This window comes from Rhinatrema bivittatum, unplaced genomic scaffold (genome assembly GCF_901001135.1).
Source record: "Rhinatrema bivittatum unplaced genomic scaffold, aRhiBiv1.1, whole genome shotgun sequence".
Classification (NCBI taxonomy): domain Eukaryota; kingdom Metazoa; phylum Chordata; class Amphibia; order Gymnophiona; family Rhinatrematidae; genus Rhinatrema; species Rhinatrema bivittatum.
The window spans coordinates 1-20,985 of record NW_021820404.1 but is presented as its reverse complement, the minus strand read 5'-3'; the positions used below and the strand labels follow the sequence as shown (position 1 = coordinate 20,985).

Genomic DNA, 20,985 nt, shown 5'->3' with positions numbered 1-20,985 from the left:
ACAGTCTATCTCTAGTTCATCAAGATCCCCCCTGGCTCATCACATTTGCAAGTTTTAAAAAAAGCACCTCATATGCCCACCCCCTAGCCCGCTGCTTTTTTTATACAAGCAAATTTATTTGTGCACCATTATTCGCGCATGTATTCTGAGGTTTATTAAATAGCAGTTGTATGAATATGGGGTAGATTTTAAAAGGTCGCACCGGGCATACATGTACCTGCGCTATCCGGCGTGCACACATGTACACCCAATTTTATAACTTGCACGGGCAGGGGTCGGCGCACGCAAGGTGCACTATTGTGCACCTTGCTCATGCCGAGCCGCGCTACCTTCCCCCTAACCTGACCTTCCCACCCCTTCCCCTAACCTTTTCCCCCCCAGCCCTACTCTAACCCCCCTCAAAACTTTTTTTACCTTTTGCGCCTGCAAGTCCCGGCACAGCGGCAAATATGGCCGCTGTGCCAGGAGCCTGACCACGCCCATGCCCCGCCCTCCGGACCGCCCACGCCCCCTCACCTTTTTGCAATGACCGGGACTTACACACGTCGCCGGGCCTTTTTAAAATCCAGTCCTATGTGTTATTTGTAGGCACATGTGCAACTCTTCTAAAATTCACCTTTTAACCAAATTGTTCTCAATATCCAACTCTGTATCTTCAATTCCAGTACAAAAAGAGAAAGGATACACGACCCTACAGGATGAAGCTATGAAGATCTTCAGTTCACTTCAGGAGTTAGAAACTGTAACAGACCCCCAACCCATTATCCAGGGAATTCTGCAGACGTGCTATGACCTGAAGCCCCTCTGTGATGAAGTGTACTGTCAGCTGACCAAACAAACTATCCATGTCCCCCATCCTAACTGTACTGCGAACCTCCACCACTGGCAACTTCTCTCCTGCTTGAGCTGTACCTTCATCCCTAGCCGAGGGATTCTGCGCTACCTTAGGTTACACCTGAAAAGGTAAGTGATCATCTTCAAATGGTTTATTTATACTTCCTTGTAGTTATTCTCTAAAACTCCTTTCCAACACTTTTCCAACCTGCCATCCATTTACATTTATTCACATTTATGAATCGCCTAACACTAAAAAGGTCTAGGCAATGAACAAGAATAGAATCATAAAAAAATACAAATATAAACTCTAGAATAAAATTGAAATAAAATAAACATAACAATTATTAATGGAAAAAATCATAAAACATGATTATAATACAAGTAAATAAATATAAACAAACATAAATAGTAAAACAATATTTAAAATATTTATTTAGCCATTTTATATACCGTTCTTCCAAGTGAAGATCACAATGGTTTACATCATGACAAAAATATCTTAGGTAGCCAGTTACATTCACTAGATGTGTTCATAAATCATACATTTTAGCAAGAGACACATTGACTAAGGAGATCGGGGAGGAGGTGAGGAAGCAGGGATGAGGTAGTATTTTTAACAAAGGGTGCTGTTTAGGAAAGGGGTAGAGAGAGGAAGTCCTAAAATATATGTATTTAAGCTGAGCTGGAAAATAATGAGGTGTTGAGTTCATGATGAGTTTGTCCATGAAGGGGCAAGTACTGATTTCGGAAAAGTTTAAGTTAGGTTGAAGGCATTTTGAAATAAGCAAGTTTTAAGGTCATATTTGAATTATTTTGTTTCAGTGGTCAGTCATAGAGTCTTGGGTAGAGAGTTCCAAAGTATAGGGCACATGATGGAGAACACTCGGTCTCTTATTTTTGTCTGATGAGTGTTCTGTAATGATGGCACAGCTATTAAGCCTTTATTGTGAGATCTTAGTGATCTTTGTGGCTTGTATGGTTGAATCACCCTACCAGGTTAGTGTTGTCAGAATGAATGGAGGAATGTTAGTGTTAAAACTTTGTACAGGAATCAATTGTATAGGTAGTCAATGCAGAGCTATCAGTGATTGCGAGATGTGATAAAATTTCCTGAATCTAGTTAAGAGTCTGGCAGTGGCATTTTGTAGTAGTTGTATTTTTTTTTATAAGACCTTTAGAAACTCCAAGTAGAAGGGAGTTGCAGTAGTCTAAATTTGAAAAAATGAGGGTTTACAGCACTTTGTGGAAGTCTACATACATCAACAGATGTTGCAGTTTAGCATAGCCTGATTTAATTACTTTGTGTTTATCCATTTTTAAGTTTTCATCAATTTGTATTCCTAAATCCCTCACTTGGTGAGATGGTATAATATACCAGTTGCCCAGATCAAGAATCTGAAGAGACGTTATTGGGAGATTTCTTCTTAACAGAATGATTTATTTTTTTTTGGTGTTAATAGATAGTTTGAGATTGGAAAGTTCATGCTGAATAGCCTTCATATGTGATGCCAACATCTGTACTGTATTTTCAATGGAGATGGTACATGGAATGTAGAACTGAATATCATCAGCATACAAGTAGAAGGTGATTCCTAGGTCAGATACAGATAGTAATTTACAGAGTGGAAGCATATAGATGTTGAATAGAACATAAGAACATAAGAAAATGCCATACTGGGTCAGACCAAGGGTCCATCAAGCCCAGCATCCTGTTTCCAACAGTGGCCAATCCAGGCCATAAGAACCTGGCAAGTACCCAAAAACTAAGTCTATTCCATGTAACCATTGCTAATGGCAGTGGCTATTCTCTAAGTGAACTTAATAGCAGGTAATGGACTTCTCCTCCAAGAACTTATCCAATCCTTTTTTAAACACAGCTATACTAACTGCACGAACCACATTCTCTGGCAACAAATTCCAGAGTTTAATTGTGCTTTGAGTAAAAAAGAACTTTCTCCGATTAGTTTTAAATGTGCCCCATGCTAACTTCATGGAGTGTCCCCTAGTCTTTCTACTATCCGAAAGAGTAAATAACCGATTCACATCTACCCGTTCTAGACCTCTCATGATCTTAAACACCTCTATCATATCCCCCCTCAGTCGTCTCTTCTCCAAGCTGAAAAGACCTAACCTCTTTAGTCTTTCCTCATAGAGAACTTGTTCTATTCCCCTTATTATTTTGGTAGCCCTTCTCTGTACCTTCTCCATCGCAATTATATCTTTTTTGAGATGCGGCGACCAGAATTGTACACAGTATTCAAGGTGCGGTCTCACCATGGAGCGATACAGAGGCATTATGACATTTTCCGTTTTATTCATCATTCCTTTTCTAATAATTCCCAACATTCTGTTTGCTTTTTTGACTGCCGCAGCACACTGAACCGACGATTTCAATGTGTTATCCACTATGACACCTAGATCTCTTTCTTGGGTTGTAGCACCTAATATGGAACCCAACATCGTGTAATTATAGCATGGGTTATTTTTCCCTATATGCATCACCTTGCACTTATCCACATTAAATTTCATCTGCCATTTGGATGCCCAATTTTCCAGTCTCACAAGGTCTTCCTGCAATTTATCACAATCTGCTTGTGATTTAACTACTCTGAACAATTTTGTGTCATCTGCAAATTTGATTATCTCACTCGTCGTATTTCTTTCCAGATCATTTATAAATATATTGAACAGTAAGGGTCCCAATACAGATCCCTGAGGCACTCCACTGTCCACTCCCTTCCACTGAGAAAATTGCCCATTTAATCCTACTCTCTGTTTCCTGTCTTTTAGCCAGTTTGCAATCCACGAAAGGACATCGCCACCTATCCCATGACTTTTTACTTTTCCTAGAAGCCTCTCATGAGGAACTTTGTCAAACGCCTTCTGAAAATCCAAGTATACTATATCTACCGGTTCACCTTTATCCACATGTTTATTAACTCCTTCAAAAAAGTGAAGCAGATTTGTGAAGCAAGACTTCCCCTGGGTAAAGCCATGCTGACTTTGTTCCATTAAACCATGTCTTTCTATATGTTCTGTGATTTTGATGTTTAGAACACTTTCCACTATTTTTCCTGGCACTGAAGTCAGGCTAACCGGTCTGTAGTTTCCCGGATCGCCCCTGGAGCCCTTTTTAAATATTGGGGTTACATTTTCTATCCTCCAGTCTTCAGGTACAATGGATGATTTTAATAAGTTACAAATTTTTACTAATAGGTCTGAAATTTCATTTTTTAGTTCCTTCAGAACTCTGGGGTGTATACCATCCGGTCCAGGTGATTTACTACTCTTCAGTTTGTCAATCAGGCCTACCACATCTTCTAGGTTCACCGTGATTTGATTCAGTCCATCTGAATCATTACCCATGAAAACCTTCTCCATTACGGGTACCTCCCCAACATCCTCTTCAGTAAACACCGAAGCAAAGAAATCATTTAATCTTTCCACGATGGCCTTATCTTCTCTAAGTGCCCCTTTAACTCCTCGATCATCTAACGGTCCAACTGACTCCCTCACAGGCTTTCTGCTTCGGATATATTTACAAAAGTTTTTACTGTGAGTTTTTGCCTCTACAGCCAACTTCTTTTCAAATTCTCTCTTAGCCTGTCTTATCAATGTCTTACATTTAACTTGCCAATGTTTATGCTTTATCCTATTTTCTTCTGTTGGATCCTTCTTCCAATTTTTGAATGAAGATCTTTTGGCTAAAATAGCTTCTTTCACCTCCCCTTTTAACCATGCCGGTAATCGTTTTGCCTTCTTTCCACCTTTTTTAATGTGTGGAATACATCTGGACTGTGCTTCTAGAATGGTATTTTTTAACAATGACCACGCCTCTTGGACATTTTTTACTTTAGAGTTGCGGTAGTACTGCGGTAGTACTGAATCCTGGGGGTCACCAATGTCAATCAGGAAGGTGTCAGACATGTAGTTGCCCAGTTGGACTTGGAATGTCTTTTGATAAGGAGGTGAACCGCTTCATTACATCGCCATCAATTCCAATATTTCTTAGCTGATGGCATAGAAGGGTATGGTCAACAGTGTCGAAGGCTGCCATGAAGTAAACTAGCACCAGGAAATAAGATTTGTTGTTGTTAAATCCTCATAATATGTGGTCCATAAGGGATATGAGTAAGGTCTTGGTAGAGTGATTTTTTTCCAAATTCAAATTGGTTTGGATAAAAAATGAGTGGTCATCTAGATAATCTTCAAGTTGTGATGATAAAGTTTTTTCAAGCATTTTGGATATAGGTCAATAATTATCCCAATTGTCAGTGCTGTTGGATTTGCTTTTTAGGATAGGTTTCATCATAGCTTGTTTCACTCTGTCTGGGACAAGACCTTCCATGAGAGATTGATTGATAAGGGATGTGATTGTAGGAGTGATCGTGCTTAGTATTAGTTTTAAGGAGCTGGCTGGAATGGGGTCAAGGAGGTGATTTGTGGGTTTTAATTTAGAAATTATTTGCATAATTTATAATTTAGATGTTTTGTCAAAACTGGTCCATTTAGCAGGTTCATGATGTTCTTCTTGTACACTGGTTCTTCTTGTACACTTGGCTGTTATCGAGCCTCCTACCTCTTGTTTATCGGTTGTCCACTCCCCCTCCCCTGTTCTTTGTAATTTCCACCTGCTGTTAAAATGTAAACCGATATGATGTGTATTCTAATGTCTGTATAGAAAAGCTGTTAAATAAATAAATAAATATGCAGCGAATTGTTTTTTTAGTCTAGTTATTTTTTCTGACAAATGATTGGCATAGTCATTGTAGGCATCCATAGGGAAGCAGTTGTTTTAGAAAAAGAGGATGATGGGTCCTTGATTAGGTGATTAATGACATCGAAGAGTAATTTGGAGTTAAATATCACTCCATGAATCTGTTTAGCATAGTGTTCTTTCTTCACTTTGTTGATAAAGCTCAGTTTTGAGAAAAGTGAACTATATTTTACAATATGCTTCGGTGTTTACTGAAGAGGATGTTGGGGAGGTACCCGTAATGGAGAAGGATTTCATGGGTAATGATTCAGATGGACTGAATCAAATCATGGTGAACCTAGAAGATGTGGTAGGCCTGATTGACAAACTGAAGAGTAGTAAATCACCTGGACCGGATGGTATACACCCCAGAGTTCTGAAGGAACTAAATAATGAAATTTCAGACCTATTAGTAAAAATTTGTAACTTATCATTAAAATCATCCATTGTACCTGAAGAATGGAGGATAGCAAATGTAACCCCGATATTTAAAAAGGGCTCCAGGGGCGATCCAGGAAACTACAGATTGGTTAGCCTGACTTCAGTGCCAGGAAAAATAGTGGAAAGTGTTCTAAACATCAAAATCACAGAACATATAGAAAGACATGGTTTAATGGAACAAAGTCAGCATGGTTTTACCCAGGGCAAGTCTTCCTCACAAATCTGCTTCACTTTTTTGAAGGAGTTAATAAACATGTGGATAAAGGTGAACCGGTAGATATAGTATACTTGGATTTTCAGAAGGAGTTTGACAAAGTTCCTCATGAGAGGCTTCTAGGAAAAGTAAAAAGTCATGGGATAGGTGGCGATGTCCTTTCGTGGATTGCAAACTGGCTAAAAGACAGGAAACAGAGAGTAGGATTAAATGGACAATTTTCTCAGTGGAAGGGAGTAGACAGTGGAGTGCCTCAGGGATCTGTATTGGGACCCTTACTTTTCAATATATTTATAAATGTTCTGGAAAGAAATACGAGGAGTGAGATAATCAAATTTGCAGATGACACAAAATTGTTCAGAGTAGTTAAATCACAAGCAGATTGTGATAAATTGCAGGAAGACCTTATGAGACTGGAAAATTGGGCATCCAAATAGCAGATGAAATTTAATGTGGATAAGTGCAAGGTGATGCATATAGGGAAAAATAACCCATGCTATAATTACACAATGTTGGGTTCCATATTAGGTGCTACAATCCAAGAAAGAGATCTAAGTGTCATAGTGGATAGCACATTGAAATCGTCGGTTCAGTGTGCTGCGGCAGTCAAAAAAGCAAACAGAATGTTGGGAATTATTAGAAAGGGAATGGTGAATAAAACTGAAAATGTCATAATGCCTCTGTATCGCTCCATGGTGAGACCGCACCTTGAATACTGTGTACAATTCTGGTCGCCGCATCTCAAAAAAGATATAATTGCGATGGAGAAGGTACAGAGAAGGGCTACCAAAATAATAAGGGGAATAGAACAAGTTCTCTATGAGGAAAGACTAAAGAGGTTAGGTCTTTTCAGCTTGGAGAAGAGACGACTGAGGGGGGATATGATAGAGGTGTTTAAGATCATGAGAGGTCTAGAACGGGTAGATGTGAATCGGTTATTTACTCTTTCGGATAGTAGAAAGACTAGGGGGCACTCCATGAAGTTAGCATGGGGCACATTTAAAACTAATCGGAGAAAGTTCTTTTTTACTCAACGCACAATTAATCTCTGGAATTTGTTGCCAGAGGATGTGGTTAGTGCAGTTAGTATAGCTGTGTTTAAAAAAGGATTGGATAAGTTCTTGGAGGAGAAGTCCATTACCTGCTATTAAATTCACTTAGGGGCAGATTTTAAAAGGCCCGCGTGTGTAAATCCTTCTCGATTTAGCCCCGGTGCTTTCGAAAAGGGGGAGGGAGGGGGCTTGTCCGAGGGCGTTCCCGAAACGACGCGGCGTTTCGGGGGTGTGCTGCTGCATTTCGGGGGCGGGCCCGGGGGCGTGGTCGAGGACTCCGGACCAGCCCCCGGGACCGGAGGACGGAGCGGGGCTGCCGGCCGACGCGCGCAAAGTTAGGGGGGGGTTAGATAGGGCCGGGGGGGGGGGGGGTTAGGTAGGGGAAGGGAGGGGAAGGTGGGGGGAGGGCGAAGAAAGGTTCCCTCCGAGGCCGCTCCGAAATTGGAGCGGCCTCGGAGGGAACAGGCAGGCCGTGCTGGGCTCGGCGCGCGCAGGTTGCACAAATGTGCACCCCCTTGCGCGCGCCGACCCTGGATTTTATAAGATACGCGCGCCTATGCACGTATCTTATAAAATCCAGCGTACTTTTTAAAAATCTGCCCCTTAGAGAATAGCCACTGCCATTAGCAATGGTTACATGGAATAGACTTAGTTTTTGGGTACTTGCCAGGTTCTTATGGCCTGGATTGGCCACTGTTGGAAACAGGATGCTGGGCTTGATGGATCCTTGGTCTGACCCAGTATGGCATTTTCTTATGTTCTTAAGTGATTCTGATGTTTGTTTTTTCCGCCAAAGTTTCTCAGATTTTCTCAATAGTTGTTTTGCGCATTGTAGTTCTTCATTGTACCAAGGTTTCTTTTGTTTCGAGAAACACTGATAAGATTGGATTGATTTTGTTTGAAGTGGGCTGAGGTTGTCTGCTATATTCTTGACCATGATATCCCATGTGTCAAATTATGCAGAGGCATTAGGGAAGTTGAGATTGATTAGTTTATCTTTTATTCTGTCAGCATGGCTCTATCTTTTTCCTAAATGTGAATGACTGTTTGATGTTTGGCTTAAGTATTGATGTGTTGAGGATGATTGTCAGCTTTTAGTAATTGTTGATAGGACTAAGGGGGTTGTTTTCTAAGGGCTTATCGCACACCACGGTAACAGGGCTTATTGCGGTATACGAATGCAAATTTTAAATTGTGTTCAGGGGGCGGAGTTGGGGCGGGACAAATGTAAAGTAAGGAGGACTTACCGTGAAACGGCTGTGCTCTTATCGTGGCTCATAACGTGGCCAATAACTACACCGTTTTCAAATGCGCGAAAAATGTTTAAACAATCCCTTCACACCTACAAAGCCGTTCTGGACCAATAAAAAGGCTTGTTCTTAGTAGGTCAATGTTCCCAACAACATATACACAGTCCCAAGTGCACTTGGCAAGCTCACTTCATGGTGTGTTTTTAAACTGAAAGATTAATTCATTGAATTGAGTTTTCTCCTCCGTTTGTGTCTTCTCCTGAGAAACACTTTCCTGCTTCCCCCACTCACCCCTCTTTCTCTCTGTTGTTAACCCCTTAACTGCTTTGTCCTTTCAAGTTTTAAACTTTAACACTGGTAATTAACTCCCCATGGAATTCTGAAACAAGGAAAAGCAATATATCCTTTTCTGATAATAAATTAAATACTCATAGCCTTTCAAAATCTAATTCTTATATGAAAATAACTTCAGATGAGCACATTTTGCACAAACATGTCTCACAATTCTATAGTGCAGAGCAGGAAGCAGGAATGCCAATAGATAATATCCAAAATAAAGGCAAATAGTAAAAACGCTTTCTTTTTAAGTCTAATCACCTGGGAAGACTTTTTTTATTTACTAAAGAAACTACTGTGAATATTTTACTTAAAGAAAGAAATCCTAATTCTGTTCTAGCCATGTGATTTTTAATTTATTAAAGCAGAAAAGTAAAAAGGAATCTTATCTCTATTAGATCTCTGTATAAACAATTTCAAACATCTGCTTTGTTTAAAGAGAAAAGCACTCAGAAATTAACTGCATGTTTCACCACATCCTGCCATATAGGTTCTTTCCAGAATTAAACAGTATTTATAGTATTTCATTATATATAATAAGGATAAAATATCTAATTTAACTGTATACAGGCAAACAAACTAGTATCACTTCTTAATAAGTTTTCATTAAATATGCTGGACAATTGGCCAAAGAAAATCTTTTACTTGCTAACAACTGTTAGAGAGGTCTAGAACGGGTAGATGTGAATCGGTTATTTACTCTTTTGGATAATAGAAGGACTAAGGGGCACTCCATGAAGTTAGCATGGGGCACATTTAAAACTAATCAGAGAAAGTTCTTTTTCACTCAACGCACAATTAAACTCTGGAATTTGTTGCCAGAGGATGTGGTTAGTGCAGTTAGTATAGCTGTGTTTAAAAAAGGATTGGATGGGTTCATGGAGGAGAAGTCCATTGCCTGCTATTGATTGGGTTGACTTAGAGAATAGCCACTGCTGTTGTTGGCAACGGTAACATGGAATAGACTTAGTTTTTGGGTACTTGCCAGGTTTTTATGGCCTGGATTGGTCACTGTTGGAAACAGGATGCTGGGCTTGATGGACCCTTGGTGTGACCCAGTATGGCATGTTCTTATATTTTTACAGGGGCTGAGAAACTACAGTCTTCAAACAAAACTAGCTACTATGAGCAACATACAAATCTTATTACAAACTATAAAAACAAACAGTCCAAGGCTGTAAGGCTGTAAATGTAAGGCTCCCAGCACTATAGCCCCCAGGGGTTAAATCCTGATTCCTTGCTCTCATAGGGCCGGATTTTAAATGCCCTGCTCGTGTAAATCCGGCCGGATTTACGCGTGCAGGGCCCTTGCACGCCGGCGTGCCTATTTTGCATAGGCCGCCGGCGTGCCCACAGCCTCGGGATGTGCGTAAGTCCCGGGGCTTCGTAAAAGGGGGGGGGAGGGGGCGTGTCCGGGGGTCAGGGGGCAGTTCGGGGCGGGACTGGGGGGCGTGATGCCGGCCCGGGGGCATGGTCGAGGCCTCCGGACCAGCCCCCAGGTCGGACCCCTGGCCCCGACTAATTCTGACCGGACACATGGTCCCGACCAGATCGTGCAGCCGGATCCGCGACCTCGACTGTACCTGCCATGCTCAAACCATCTTCTGCTACCAAAATGTTAAAACCTTGAAACTTACCCCATACGGGTTCCTCCCCAGAGAGGACAAACAGCCTTTCAGTTTCAAAACATAACATTTATTAAGTAGCTTAGAGATCTATAAGAGCTGGCAGGGTTTGTTTATTTCATGTGTGCGTACAAAGTTAAAATAGAGGAAACTATAAGGAAATCAAGATTGTGTTTTCCTTATGGGAGTAAACAGAGCCAGGTATTAAAAAATGTAACTGTTCACCAGGCAGTGCCAATCTACTCATCGTTTTTAAATTTGCCTTTGTCTTTTATACACTGTCACTCAGTTCTGCTGATATTTTTGAACTTATCAGTGGCATTAAGCACAATGGGAGCATGGCATCCTCATCTCCAGATTAAGTGATCTGAGAGTGACTGTTTCCCTAGGAACTACTCTCTTGAGACCACAAACTCTCTCCTGTGATGTGCGACAAGACTCCATCTTCTTGCTAACTTTATTCAACATCTATATGGTCTCTCTTGGCAACTCATCTGAGACCATCACATCACATATTACTTCTTTGCTGATGACATACAACTACTGGTTCTACTCAATGGAAATCCTGATGTGACCATTGATAATCTAAGCAACTGCCTAATATTTATCACGGACTGGTTACACCATAACAAACAGCCTCAACCCAAACAAAGCAAAGATACTATGGATTGGGAAGAAACAATCTGACCACTCCACTTCAAAAGTGGTCCTTGATGGAACAACCTTAACATTCTACACTCAAGTGAGGAATCTAGGATTTATCCTAGACTCTCAACTCATCATCAAACCCCAGATTCAAGCTCTTTTCCAACTGCGCCACCTGAGACCTTTTTGGACAATGCTTTTGCAACCATTGTCCAAGCTGCAATAATCTCTCAAATAGACTACTGCAATGCCCTCTATACCAACATCCCCAATGCCTTGATCCACTGCTTACAACTTGTACAAAATGTGGAAACCCATTTAATAAGAAAGAAAAAGACATTTGAGCACACTACCCCTGTTCTGACATCACTACACTGGCTCCCAACTCACTACTGCAAGAAACCCATACTTCTAGTCTTAGCCAACAAAATACTCAAAGGTATGGTTCCTACCTACCTCTCGGAGTCTCTAACCCTCTATACACCTATTCAGCTGCTACAATCATAAACACAAGCACGTCTAGTGGTACTATCACTGAAAACTTTGAGTCTCTTCAAAACTAGGGAAAAAAACCTTTGCAGGTGCTTTTCCTACCTTATCTGTTTCAATCCATATCACTCGCCCCAAATGTTTTATCCTTCAGGAAGCTGATAAAATCTTGGTTCTTTGAACAAACAATTGCTGCCCATAAATAACTCATGCAACAAAATGCTCTGTGCTCTGCACATATTCTATAAAATTCCCTGCCTGGTTTCTTGTCTGATTTTTAAACTAATGGTAGTCACTTAAAACTCTGAAGCCAGCCCCTCAATGTTGTGTAACTCACTTACCCCTAGATTCATCAAAATGTGTTAACACATGGTTAATGCCTGTGATATGAAAAAGGGGTATGTTTAGGGATATTTTTGAATTACCATTTCATTATTAACTTTTTTGAATGCAAAAATTCCACCATGACTTCCATCATGACTCCCTGTCATATTAGCCCAGTAACTTCTCCCTCTTTCATCTTATGTAATTGTATTCTTGCTTTGTTCATGTTAGATATCCCTGAATCTAATCCTTCTTATTAACCTTTATTTATTTATTTATTTATTTTTTATTTTTATATACCGATGTTCCTGTAAAGAATACATATCGCACCGGTTAACAAGGAACTGAACAGTCGCCTCCAGGGCGGAAATACATTAAAACAGTCGCCTCAAGGCAGAATACATTAACACAAGTATACAGGAAAACTATTAAAGAGAACTTTCATAAACTCAATTAAATGTAACTCGGAACCATAAATCAGGAACATATGTACAGAGGTAGGTATATCGTCTGTCGCTTCACCAGATTTTAGCTCTCAGGGAAAGCTTGAGTGAATAGCCAAGTCTTTAGCTTCTTTTTGAATGTCGGAAGGCATGGTTCTTGGCGGAGGTCCGGTGGGAGCAGGTTCCAAAGATGGGGACCTGCAGTGGACAGAGCTCGTTTCCTCAATGAGGTTTTTGTTGGCTGGGTGTGAAGCATGTTCTGGTATGCACTTCTGATTGGTCTATTGGAGATGTGTTGCTGTAGTTGGAAGGATAGGTTGAGGGGGGAGATGTTGTGAAGAGCCTTGTGAATCATCATGAGGGATTTAAATTGTATCCTAAATTTTATAGGCAGCCAGTGAAGATTTTGGAGGATAGGGGTGATGTGATCCCATTTTTTGGTGTTAGTGAGAATTCTGGCCGTCGCATTCTGGACCATCTGAAGTGGTTTGATGGTGTTGGCTGGCAGGCCCAGGAGGAGTGAGTTGCAATAGTCCAGTTTAGGGAGGATGATAGATTGTAGTACCAAGTGGAAGTCTCGGAAGTGTAGAAGAGGTTTTAATTTTTTTAAGACTTGCAATTTGAAGAAGCAGTCTTTGGTAGTATTGTTTATGAACTTTCTGAAGTTGAGTTGGTTGTCCAGAAGTACACCAAGATCTCTTACTTGTGGCGTGTGGTCGATTGATGTGAAGGAGAGTTGGGTGGAACTAGTTGGGTTGAATAGAGAGCACTTGTCTGGAGCTATTATGAGGATTTCAGTTTGCTAGTATTTAGCACGAGGTTGAGGCTTGTTAGCATGTTTTTGATTGCCGAAAGGCAGCTGTTCCAGTAAGACCACGTTTTGTGGAGGGATTCCATTATCGGGATGAGGATCTGAATGTCATCCGTGTATAGGAAGTGTGTTAGCTTGAGGTTAGATAGTAGATGGCAGAGTGGAAGGAGATAAATATTGAATAGTGTAGGTGAAAGGGATGATCCTTGAGGTACCCCCAGCTTTGATCTGATAGGGAGTGATTCTTTGTTGTTAATCCTAACCTTGTATTGCCTGTTTTCAAGGAAAGATTTGAACCAGTTGAGCGCTGAACCTGTTATACCAATATCTGCTAGATGCTGAATGAGGCAGGAATGGTTCACAGTGTCGAACGCTGAGGAGAGGTCCAGTAAGATGAGAAGGAAAGGTTGACCATTTTCCAGGTTGATGAGGATGTTATCAGAAAGCGAGGCTAGTAGAGATTCAGTGTTCAGTGACTTTCGAAATCCGAATTGATTGGAGGTTAGAATGTCATTCTCTTCTAGGAATTCAGATAGTTGTCTGTTTACTACCTTCTCCATGATTTTTGCAATCATTGGGAGGTTGGCAATTGGTCTGAAGTTAGCTGGGTCAGTGGGTGGAAGGTTAGGTTTTTTAAGGAGAGGCTTGAGAATAGCAAGCTTGAGTTGGTCAGGGACTTGACCTTGGGAGAGCGAGCAGTTTATGATGTCTGCTATCGGTTTAGCGATGATGTTAGGAATGGAGAACAGTAGATTGGATGGGATGTGGTCAAGTGGGTGGGACAAGGGCTTCATATTCCTAAGGATGTTTTCAATTTCTAAGGCGGAAGTCTGCTCAAGGGAAGCCATCGAAGCTGTAGTTGCTTTGTATTGCATGTGGGTTGGGTGAGAGTGTTGTGTGCTGGTGGTGGGAGGGTAGTTCGGTTGAGGAGAGGGCCCCTTGAGAGGAGCGAGGAGGGTGTCTATTTTTTTCTCAAAGTAGACCGCCAGTTCGTTGGCTTTGTTGGATGCTTGTGCGTCTGGTATAAGAGGGGTAGTTGGTTTAGTGAGGGCTGACACATAGGAAAACAGAGCTCTAGAGTCGAAGATAAAGTGGTGGATCTTTTTTGAGAAGAATTCTTTCTTGGTTATATTGATGATGTTTCTGTAAGAGTTTAGGCAAGATTTATAAGCCAAGAGGGTAATAGTGGACGGGTTTTTTCGCCACCTGTGTTCCTTACATCTGAGCTCTTGTTTGAGCAACTTCAACTCCGGCGTGAAACAGGGTTTCCTGTTGTCCTTTTCAGGATGGAGCAATTTCGTGGTCATGGGGCATACTTGATCAGCCACCCTATTGGTGATGTTGATCCATGAGGTAGTGGCAGTGTTGACGTCTGAGAGGTTTAGTTGAGCTAGTTCTTTGGATAAATGAGAGCTGAGAATTTCTCCAGTACAAGGTTTTCTGATGGCGACTGAGGTTGCATGTGTAGTTTGGGGAGGGTGTTCCATGATCTCTAGAGCCGTGGAGATGATTCGGTGGTCCGTCCAAGGGACCTGTAGGCATGATGGATTGTTAACGGACGATATTCCTTCATTTACAAAAATGAGGTCTAACGTGTGACCTGCCTTGTGGGTGGGTTCGTTGACAATTTGCCTGAACCCCATGTAGCCGAGAGAGGAGAGTAGGGTTTCGCAGTTGGTGGAGCGAGGTAGGACATCCACGTGCAGGTTGAAGTCTCCCATGAGGATCGCTGGTTTTCCTGCATTAAGATGTTTGGCGGCTAGTTCAATGATGGGGGATGGGTCTGCCTCGAGAATTCCTGGGGGAGCGTAAATCAATCCGATTAGAAGGTATTTTGATTTGAAGAGGGCAAATTCGAGGTTAGCTGTTGTAATTGTGGCTTGTAGGGTCAGGCCTAATCCTTTTTTGGCGGCTAGGAGCAGCCCTCCTCCTCTTTTTTTGATCCTGGGAATAGAGAGTAGGTCATAAGCCTGGGTAGGTAGCTGATTTAGAAGTACTGTATCTGTAGTTTTTAACCAGGTTTCTGTGATAGCACAGATGTCTGGTTTAGTATCGTTTAGGAGGTCGTTGAGGATGTGTGATTTTTTAGAGATGGACTGAGCATTGAATAAAGTCAGTGAGAAAAGTGCCAGGCCTAGTAGTTGTGTGCAAGGCGTTATAGAGATGGGGATGATCCTCTGTTGTCGGTTGCGTGAATGTGGGTAGGGCTTAGGGAGTCTCCTCAGACGGTTGTAGAAGATAGGAATGTTGAAGGAACGCATGGTGGCTACTGGAACTACGGGCAGTGCTGGTAGATCGAGTGGGGCTGGAAAGGGAGGAGCCTGTGGCTATGATAGCTGGTGGAGCTCTGAGGCTTCTCAGAATGCTTGAACCACCAGGATGTGGTAGAAGAGGGCAGAATAAGCAATAATGGAGGCGAAGCAAATGTTGAGCCGTACTAGAGGCCGAGTCTCCACTTGGGGCTGCACGAAGGGGCGTGTAGCACTGCTGTGGTGGGGTAGTGTAGCGAAAGGAGGGCCTTTCGTCTGAATCCTCACAAAGGCTCACAAAGGAGCGCACTAAGGGGCAGGCCCCTTAGGTCGCGCTCCTTCGGGTGCGCGACGCCTGGTGCGCGACACCCCAGGGAGCGTCTGCAATTTAAGGGCCTGAAAACAGTGCTGGGCTAGACGGCTGGGTTGGGGGTGGGAGCAGTATCACTCACCACGTGGTCCTGCTGCTTCTCTTTATTTTGCAGGTTTCTGAGCCCTCTTCTCCCTTTTTTTCTCTTAATTTCCCGGTTTAACATGTATCTTGTTACATGCCTTGATCTCTCTGGCTGGAAAGGCTTGTTGTCAGCATTAGTAGCATGGGATTTATTTAATGTTTGGGTACTTGCCATGTACTTATGACCTGGAATGGCCATCATTGGACATAAGATACTGGGCTTGATGGACCCTTGGTCTACACCCAGTATAGCAACTTCTTATGTTCTTATGAGGAAAGTAACGAGCTGGTTTGTTTTCTAATTCTAATCTATGAAGAAGACTGTTAGTTTGTTATAGTGGGTCACTGTTAAGAGGGTGGAGGGTATCGAAGGGATAGAACCCAGGAGATTGTCTATGGTCTCTAGATGACTTCTTGACTTCATTAATAGCTTTTAATAGTATGCCTTCTTAGTCTCATGTGTACACATGTGGTAAGTCGGATGGTGCTGTCTGCATTTGGCTTTGTCCAGTCTGACTCCAATTTGCACCTTTTCTAGTTTCCTACCCAATCTCTTTAGCTTTTCTAATTCAGATGTAAGCCATGAAGTCAGTGGAAGGTTAGTTAGGAAGGTTAGGATACCATACCAATTGAGGATTACCTCCTGCCCCAGGCTAAAAAGCGATGTTCTGAAAAAAATGGAGACAGAACATAGAGAGTTGACACTTCGGAGGTCACTGAGGGGACTTCCAATGAAATTATCAGGAGTGGGTGGGATTACGAGGATCTGACCGCTGCAGCCTTATGGTCAGCAATGAAGATCGTGGGGCCCTGGAAGGTGACTGGAGCTCTGGCACAGCTTTCTTCAAAATTTTCAAACCAAAGTCTATTTGGATTTTAGATGTAATTACTTGTCTTTCCAAATCCAATCTCAAGGTGAGCTACATTGACGTACTGTAGGTGTTACCCTGCAATCTCAGAAGCTAATTTACTAAAGGTTTATTCCATTTTGTGTCTAAGGGAAACATGCTTAGTAAATTAGATCCTAATTTTGTATCTGAGGTAAAGAAGGGTGAAAGGCTTGCCCAAAGTCAGAAGGAGTATCAGTGGGAGAAGCAGGCTTCCCTGGTTCACAGCCCAAACTCTAAACATTAAGCTACTCCTCCTTGCAAGTAATATTTAAAGTAAGTAACACTGAATGCAATTAATTCTTCCTGCTTTCCCTTCCAGGATGAAAGAGCAGTTTGCAAGCACTGAACTTGACAGATATGCTCAGTTTATTACTGAATCCCTGAAGAAGACCAAAACAAGAGAGTTTGTACCATCACAGGATGAGATCTCAGCTATCATCAGGCGACAAGAAATGACTACAACAGTGTATTGCCATGGAGGAGGATCCTGTAAAATCAGCATCAACTCCCATACAACTGCGGGTGAGGTAAGAGAATGATACTGGACACACTTCCATACCACTGCAGGTGAGGGAAGAGGAAAAGGTACTGCATACATTTCCAAACCACTGCAAGTGAGGTAAGAGAAAGATACTGGACACACTTCCATACCACTGCAGGTGAGGAAAGAGGAAAAGGTACTGCATACATTTCCAAACCACTGCAAGTGAGGTAAGAGAAAGATACTGGACACACTTCCATACCACTGCAGGTGAGGGAAGAGGAAAAGGTACTGCATACATTTCCAAACCACTGCAAGTGAGGTAAGAGAGAAAGATACTGGACACACTTCCATACCACTGCAGGTGAGGGAAGAGGAAAAGGTACTGCATACATTTCCAAACCACTGCAAGTGAGGTAAGAGAAAGATACTGGACACACTTCCATACCACTGCAGGTGAGGGAAGAGGAAAAGGTACTGCATACATTTCCAAACCACTGCAAGTGAGGTAAGAGAAAGATACTGGACACACTTCCATACCACTGCAGGTGAGGGAAGAGGAAAAGGTACTGCATACATTTCCAAGCCACGGCACGTGAGATAAGAGAAAGATACTGGACACACTTCCATACCACTGCAGGTGAGGGAAGAGGAAAAGTTGCTGCATACATTTCCAAACCACTGCAGATGAGGGAAGAGGAAAAGGTACTGCATACATTTCCAAACCACTGCAAGTGAGGTAAGAGAAAGATACTGGACACACTTCCATACCACTGCAGGTGAGGGAAGAGGAAAAGGTACTGCATACATTTCCAAACCACTGCAAGTGAGGTAAGAGAAAGATACTGGACACACTTCCATACCACTGCAGGTGAGGGAAGAGGAAAAGGTACTGCATACATTTCCAAACCACTGCAAGTGAGGTAAGAGAAAGATACTGGACACACTTCCATACCAATGCAGGTGAGGGAAGAGGAAAAGGTACTGCATACATTTCCAAACCACTGCAAGTGAGGTAAGAGAAAGATACTGGACACACTTCCATACCACTGCAGGTGAGGGAAGAGGAAAAGGTACTGCATACATTTCCAAACCACTGCAAGTGAGGTAAGAGAAAGATACTGGACACACTTCCATCCCACTGCAGGTGAGGGAAGAGGAAAAGGTACTGCATACATTTCCAAACCACTGCAAGTGAGGTAAGAGAAAGATACTGGACACACTTCCATACCACTGCAGGTGAGGGAAGAGGAAAAGGTACTGCATACATTTCCATACCACGGCAGATGAGGGAAGAGGAAAAGATACTGCATATATTTCCATACCACTGCAGGTGAGGTAAGAGAAAGATACTGGATACATTTCCATACCACTGTGCATGAGGTAAGAAAGAAAGATACTGGACACGCTTCCATAACACTGCGGGTGAGGTAAGAGAGGAAGATAAGGGACACGCTTCCATAACACTGCGGGTGAGGTAAGAGAGGAAGATAAGGGACACGCTTCCATAACACTGCGGGTGAGGTAAGAGAGGAGGATACTGGACACGCTTCCATAACACTGCGGGTGAGGTAAGAGAGGAGGATACTGGACACGCTTCCATAACACTGCGGGTGAGGTAAGAGAGGAGGATACTGGACAATCTTCCATAACACTGCGGGTGAGGTAAGAGAGGAGGATACTGGACAATCTTCCATAACACTGCGGGTGAGGTAAGAGAGGGTTAGGGTTAGGGTAAGGGACACGCTTCCATAACACTGTGGGTGAGGTAAGAGAGGAAGATAAGGGACACGCTTCCATAACACTGCGGGTGAGGTAAGAGAGGAAGATAAGGGACACGCTTCCATAACACTGCGGGTGAGGTAAGAGAGGAAGATAAGGGACACGCTTCCATAACACTGCGGGTGAGGTAAGAGAGGAAGATAAGGGACACGCTTCCATAACACTGCGGGTGAGGTAAGAGAGGAAGATAAGGGAGACGCTTCCATAACACTGCGGGTGAGGTAAGAGAGGAGGATACTGGACACGCTTCCATAACACTGCGGGTGAGGTAAGAGAGGAAGATAAGGGTCACGCTTCCATAACACTGCGTGTGAGGTAAGCGAGGAAGCTTGGGACACGCTTCCATAACACTGCGTGTGAGGTAAGAGAGGAAGATAAGGGACACGCTTCCATAACACTGTGGGTGAAGTAAGAGAGGAGGATACTGGACACGCTTCCATAACACTGTGGGTGAGGTAAGAGAGGAGGATACTGGACACGCTTCCATAACACTGCGGGTGAGGTAAGAGAGGAGGATACTGGACACGCTTCCATAACACTGCGGGTGAGGTAAGAGAGGAAGATAAGGCACACGCTTCCATAACCCTGCGGGTGAGGTAAGAGAGAAAGATAAGGGACACGCTTCCATAACACTGCGTGTGAGGTAAGCGAGGAAGCTACGGGACACGCTTCCATAACACTGCGTGTGAGGTAAGAGAGGTAAGAGAGGAAGCTTCCCAGTCTTTTGCATCGAGTGTCACATGTATGATTTTTTACCCACCGGTGAGAAGTTGTACATGTGCATGCGATGCAAAGAGCTCCTGGCTCTCAGAGAACGAGTCCGATCTCTGGAGGCTAGAGTGGCAGACCTGGAGGAGCTGAGGCAGACAGAGAGGTATATAGATGAGACCTTCAGGGACATAGTAGTCAAGTCCCAACTTCAGACTGGCAGCCCTGGTGCTGCCTTGGAGGAAGAAGGTCTCATAATGGGAGAGCATCAACAAGGTGTAGCAGGAAAGGATCCTGTAGCAAGGACCTGCTCTCTAGGTGATGCATTGTCCTTTCGCACTGAGGATATCTCCCCAAGGCCTACTGCCCAGGAGGAAGGGTTAGGTCGGCCGTCATAGTTGGTGATTCGATTATTAGGAATGTAGATAGCTGGGTGGCTGGTGGGCGTGAGGATCGCCTGGTAACTTGCCTACCTGTTGCGAAGGTGGCGGACCTCACGCGTCACCTAGATAGGATTTTAGACAGTGCTGGGGAGGAGCCGGCTGTCGTGGTACACGTGGGCACCAATGACATAGGAAAATGTGGGAGGGAAGTTCTGGAAGCCAAATTTAGGCTCTTAGGTAGAAAGATTAAATCCAGAACCTCCAGGGTAGCATTCTCTGAAATGCTCCCTGTTCCACGCGCAGGTCACCAGAGGCAGGCAGAGCTCCGGAGTCTCAATGCGTGGATGAGACGATGGTGCAAGGAAGAGGGATTCAGTTTTGTTAGGAACTGGGGAACCTTTTGGGGAAGGGGGAGTCTCTTCCGAAGGGATGGGCTCCACCTTAACCAGGGTGGAACCAGACTGCTGGCGCTAACCTTTAAAAAGGAGATAGAGCAGCTTTTAAACTAGAACAAAGGGGAAAGCCGACATTCGCTCAGCAGCACATGATTCGGAGAGAGGTATCTTTAAAGGATACTAATGATGCATTAGAATTAGGGCATCCCGACTGTGAGGTTCCAATAATTAGAAAAGTAGTCTAAGTGCCTGTAACTAAAAACTCACCTGAGCTAAAAAATTCTAACTTATCCCTATCAATTAAAAAGCAGAATAAAAATACAAACAAAAACAAACTTTGAAATGTTTGTATGCTAATGCCAGAAGTCTAAGAAGTAAGATGGGAGAATTAGAATGTATAGCAGTAAATGATGACATAGA

At 42.9% G+C, this 20,985-nt stretch overlaps 1 protein-coding gene across 1 annotated transcript; it reads left to right on the top strand.

The window, feature by feature from the left end:
• Positions 1-686: 686 nt before the first annotated feature.
• On the top strand, positions 687-17,343 carry LOC115081609 (unconventional myosin-X-like; the record flags this gene model as incomplete). Its single annotated transcript, XM_029586033.1, has 2 exons — positions 687-963; positions 17,136-17,343. Coding segments are annotated over exons 1-2 (465 nt in total), but the record flags the coding sequence as incomplete, so codon positions are not given.
• Between the last annotated feature and the right edge of the window lie 3,642 nt (positions 17,344-20,985).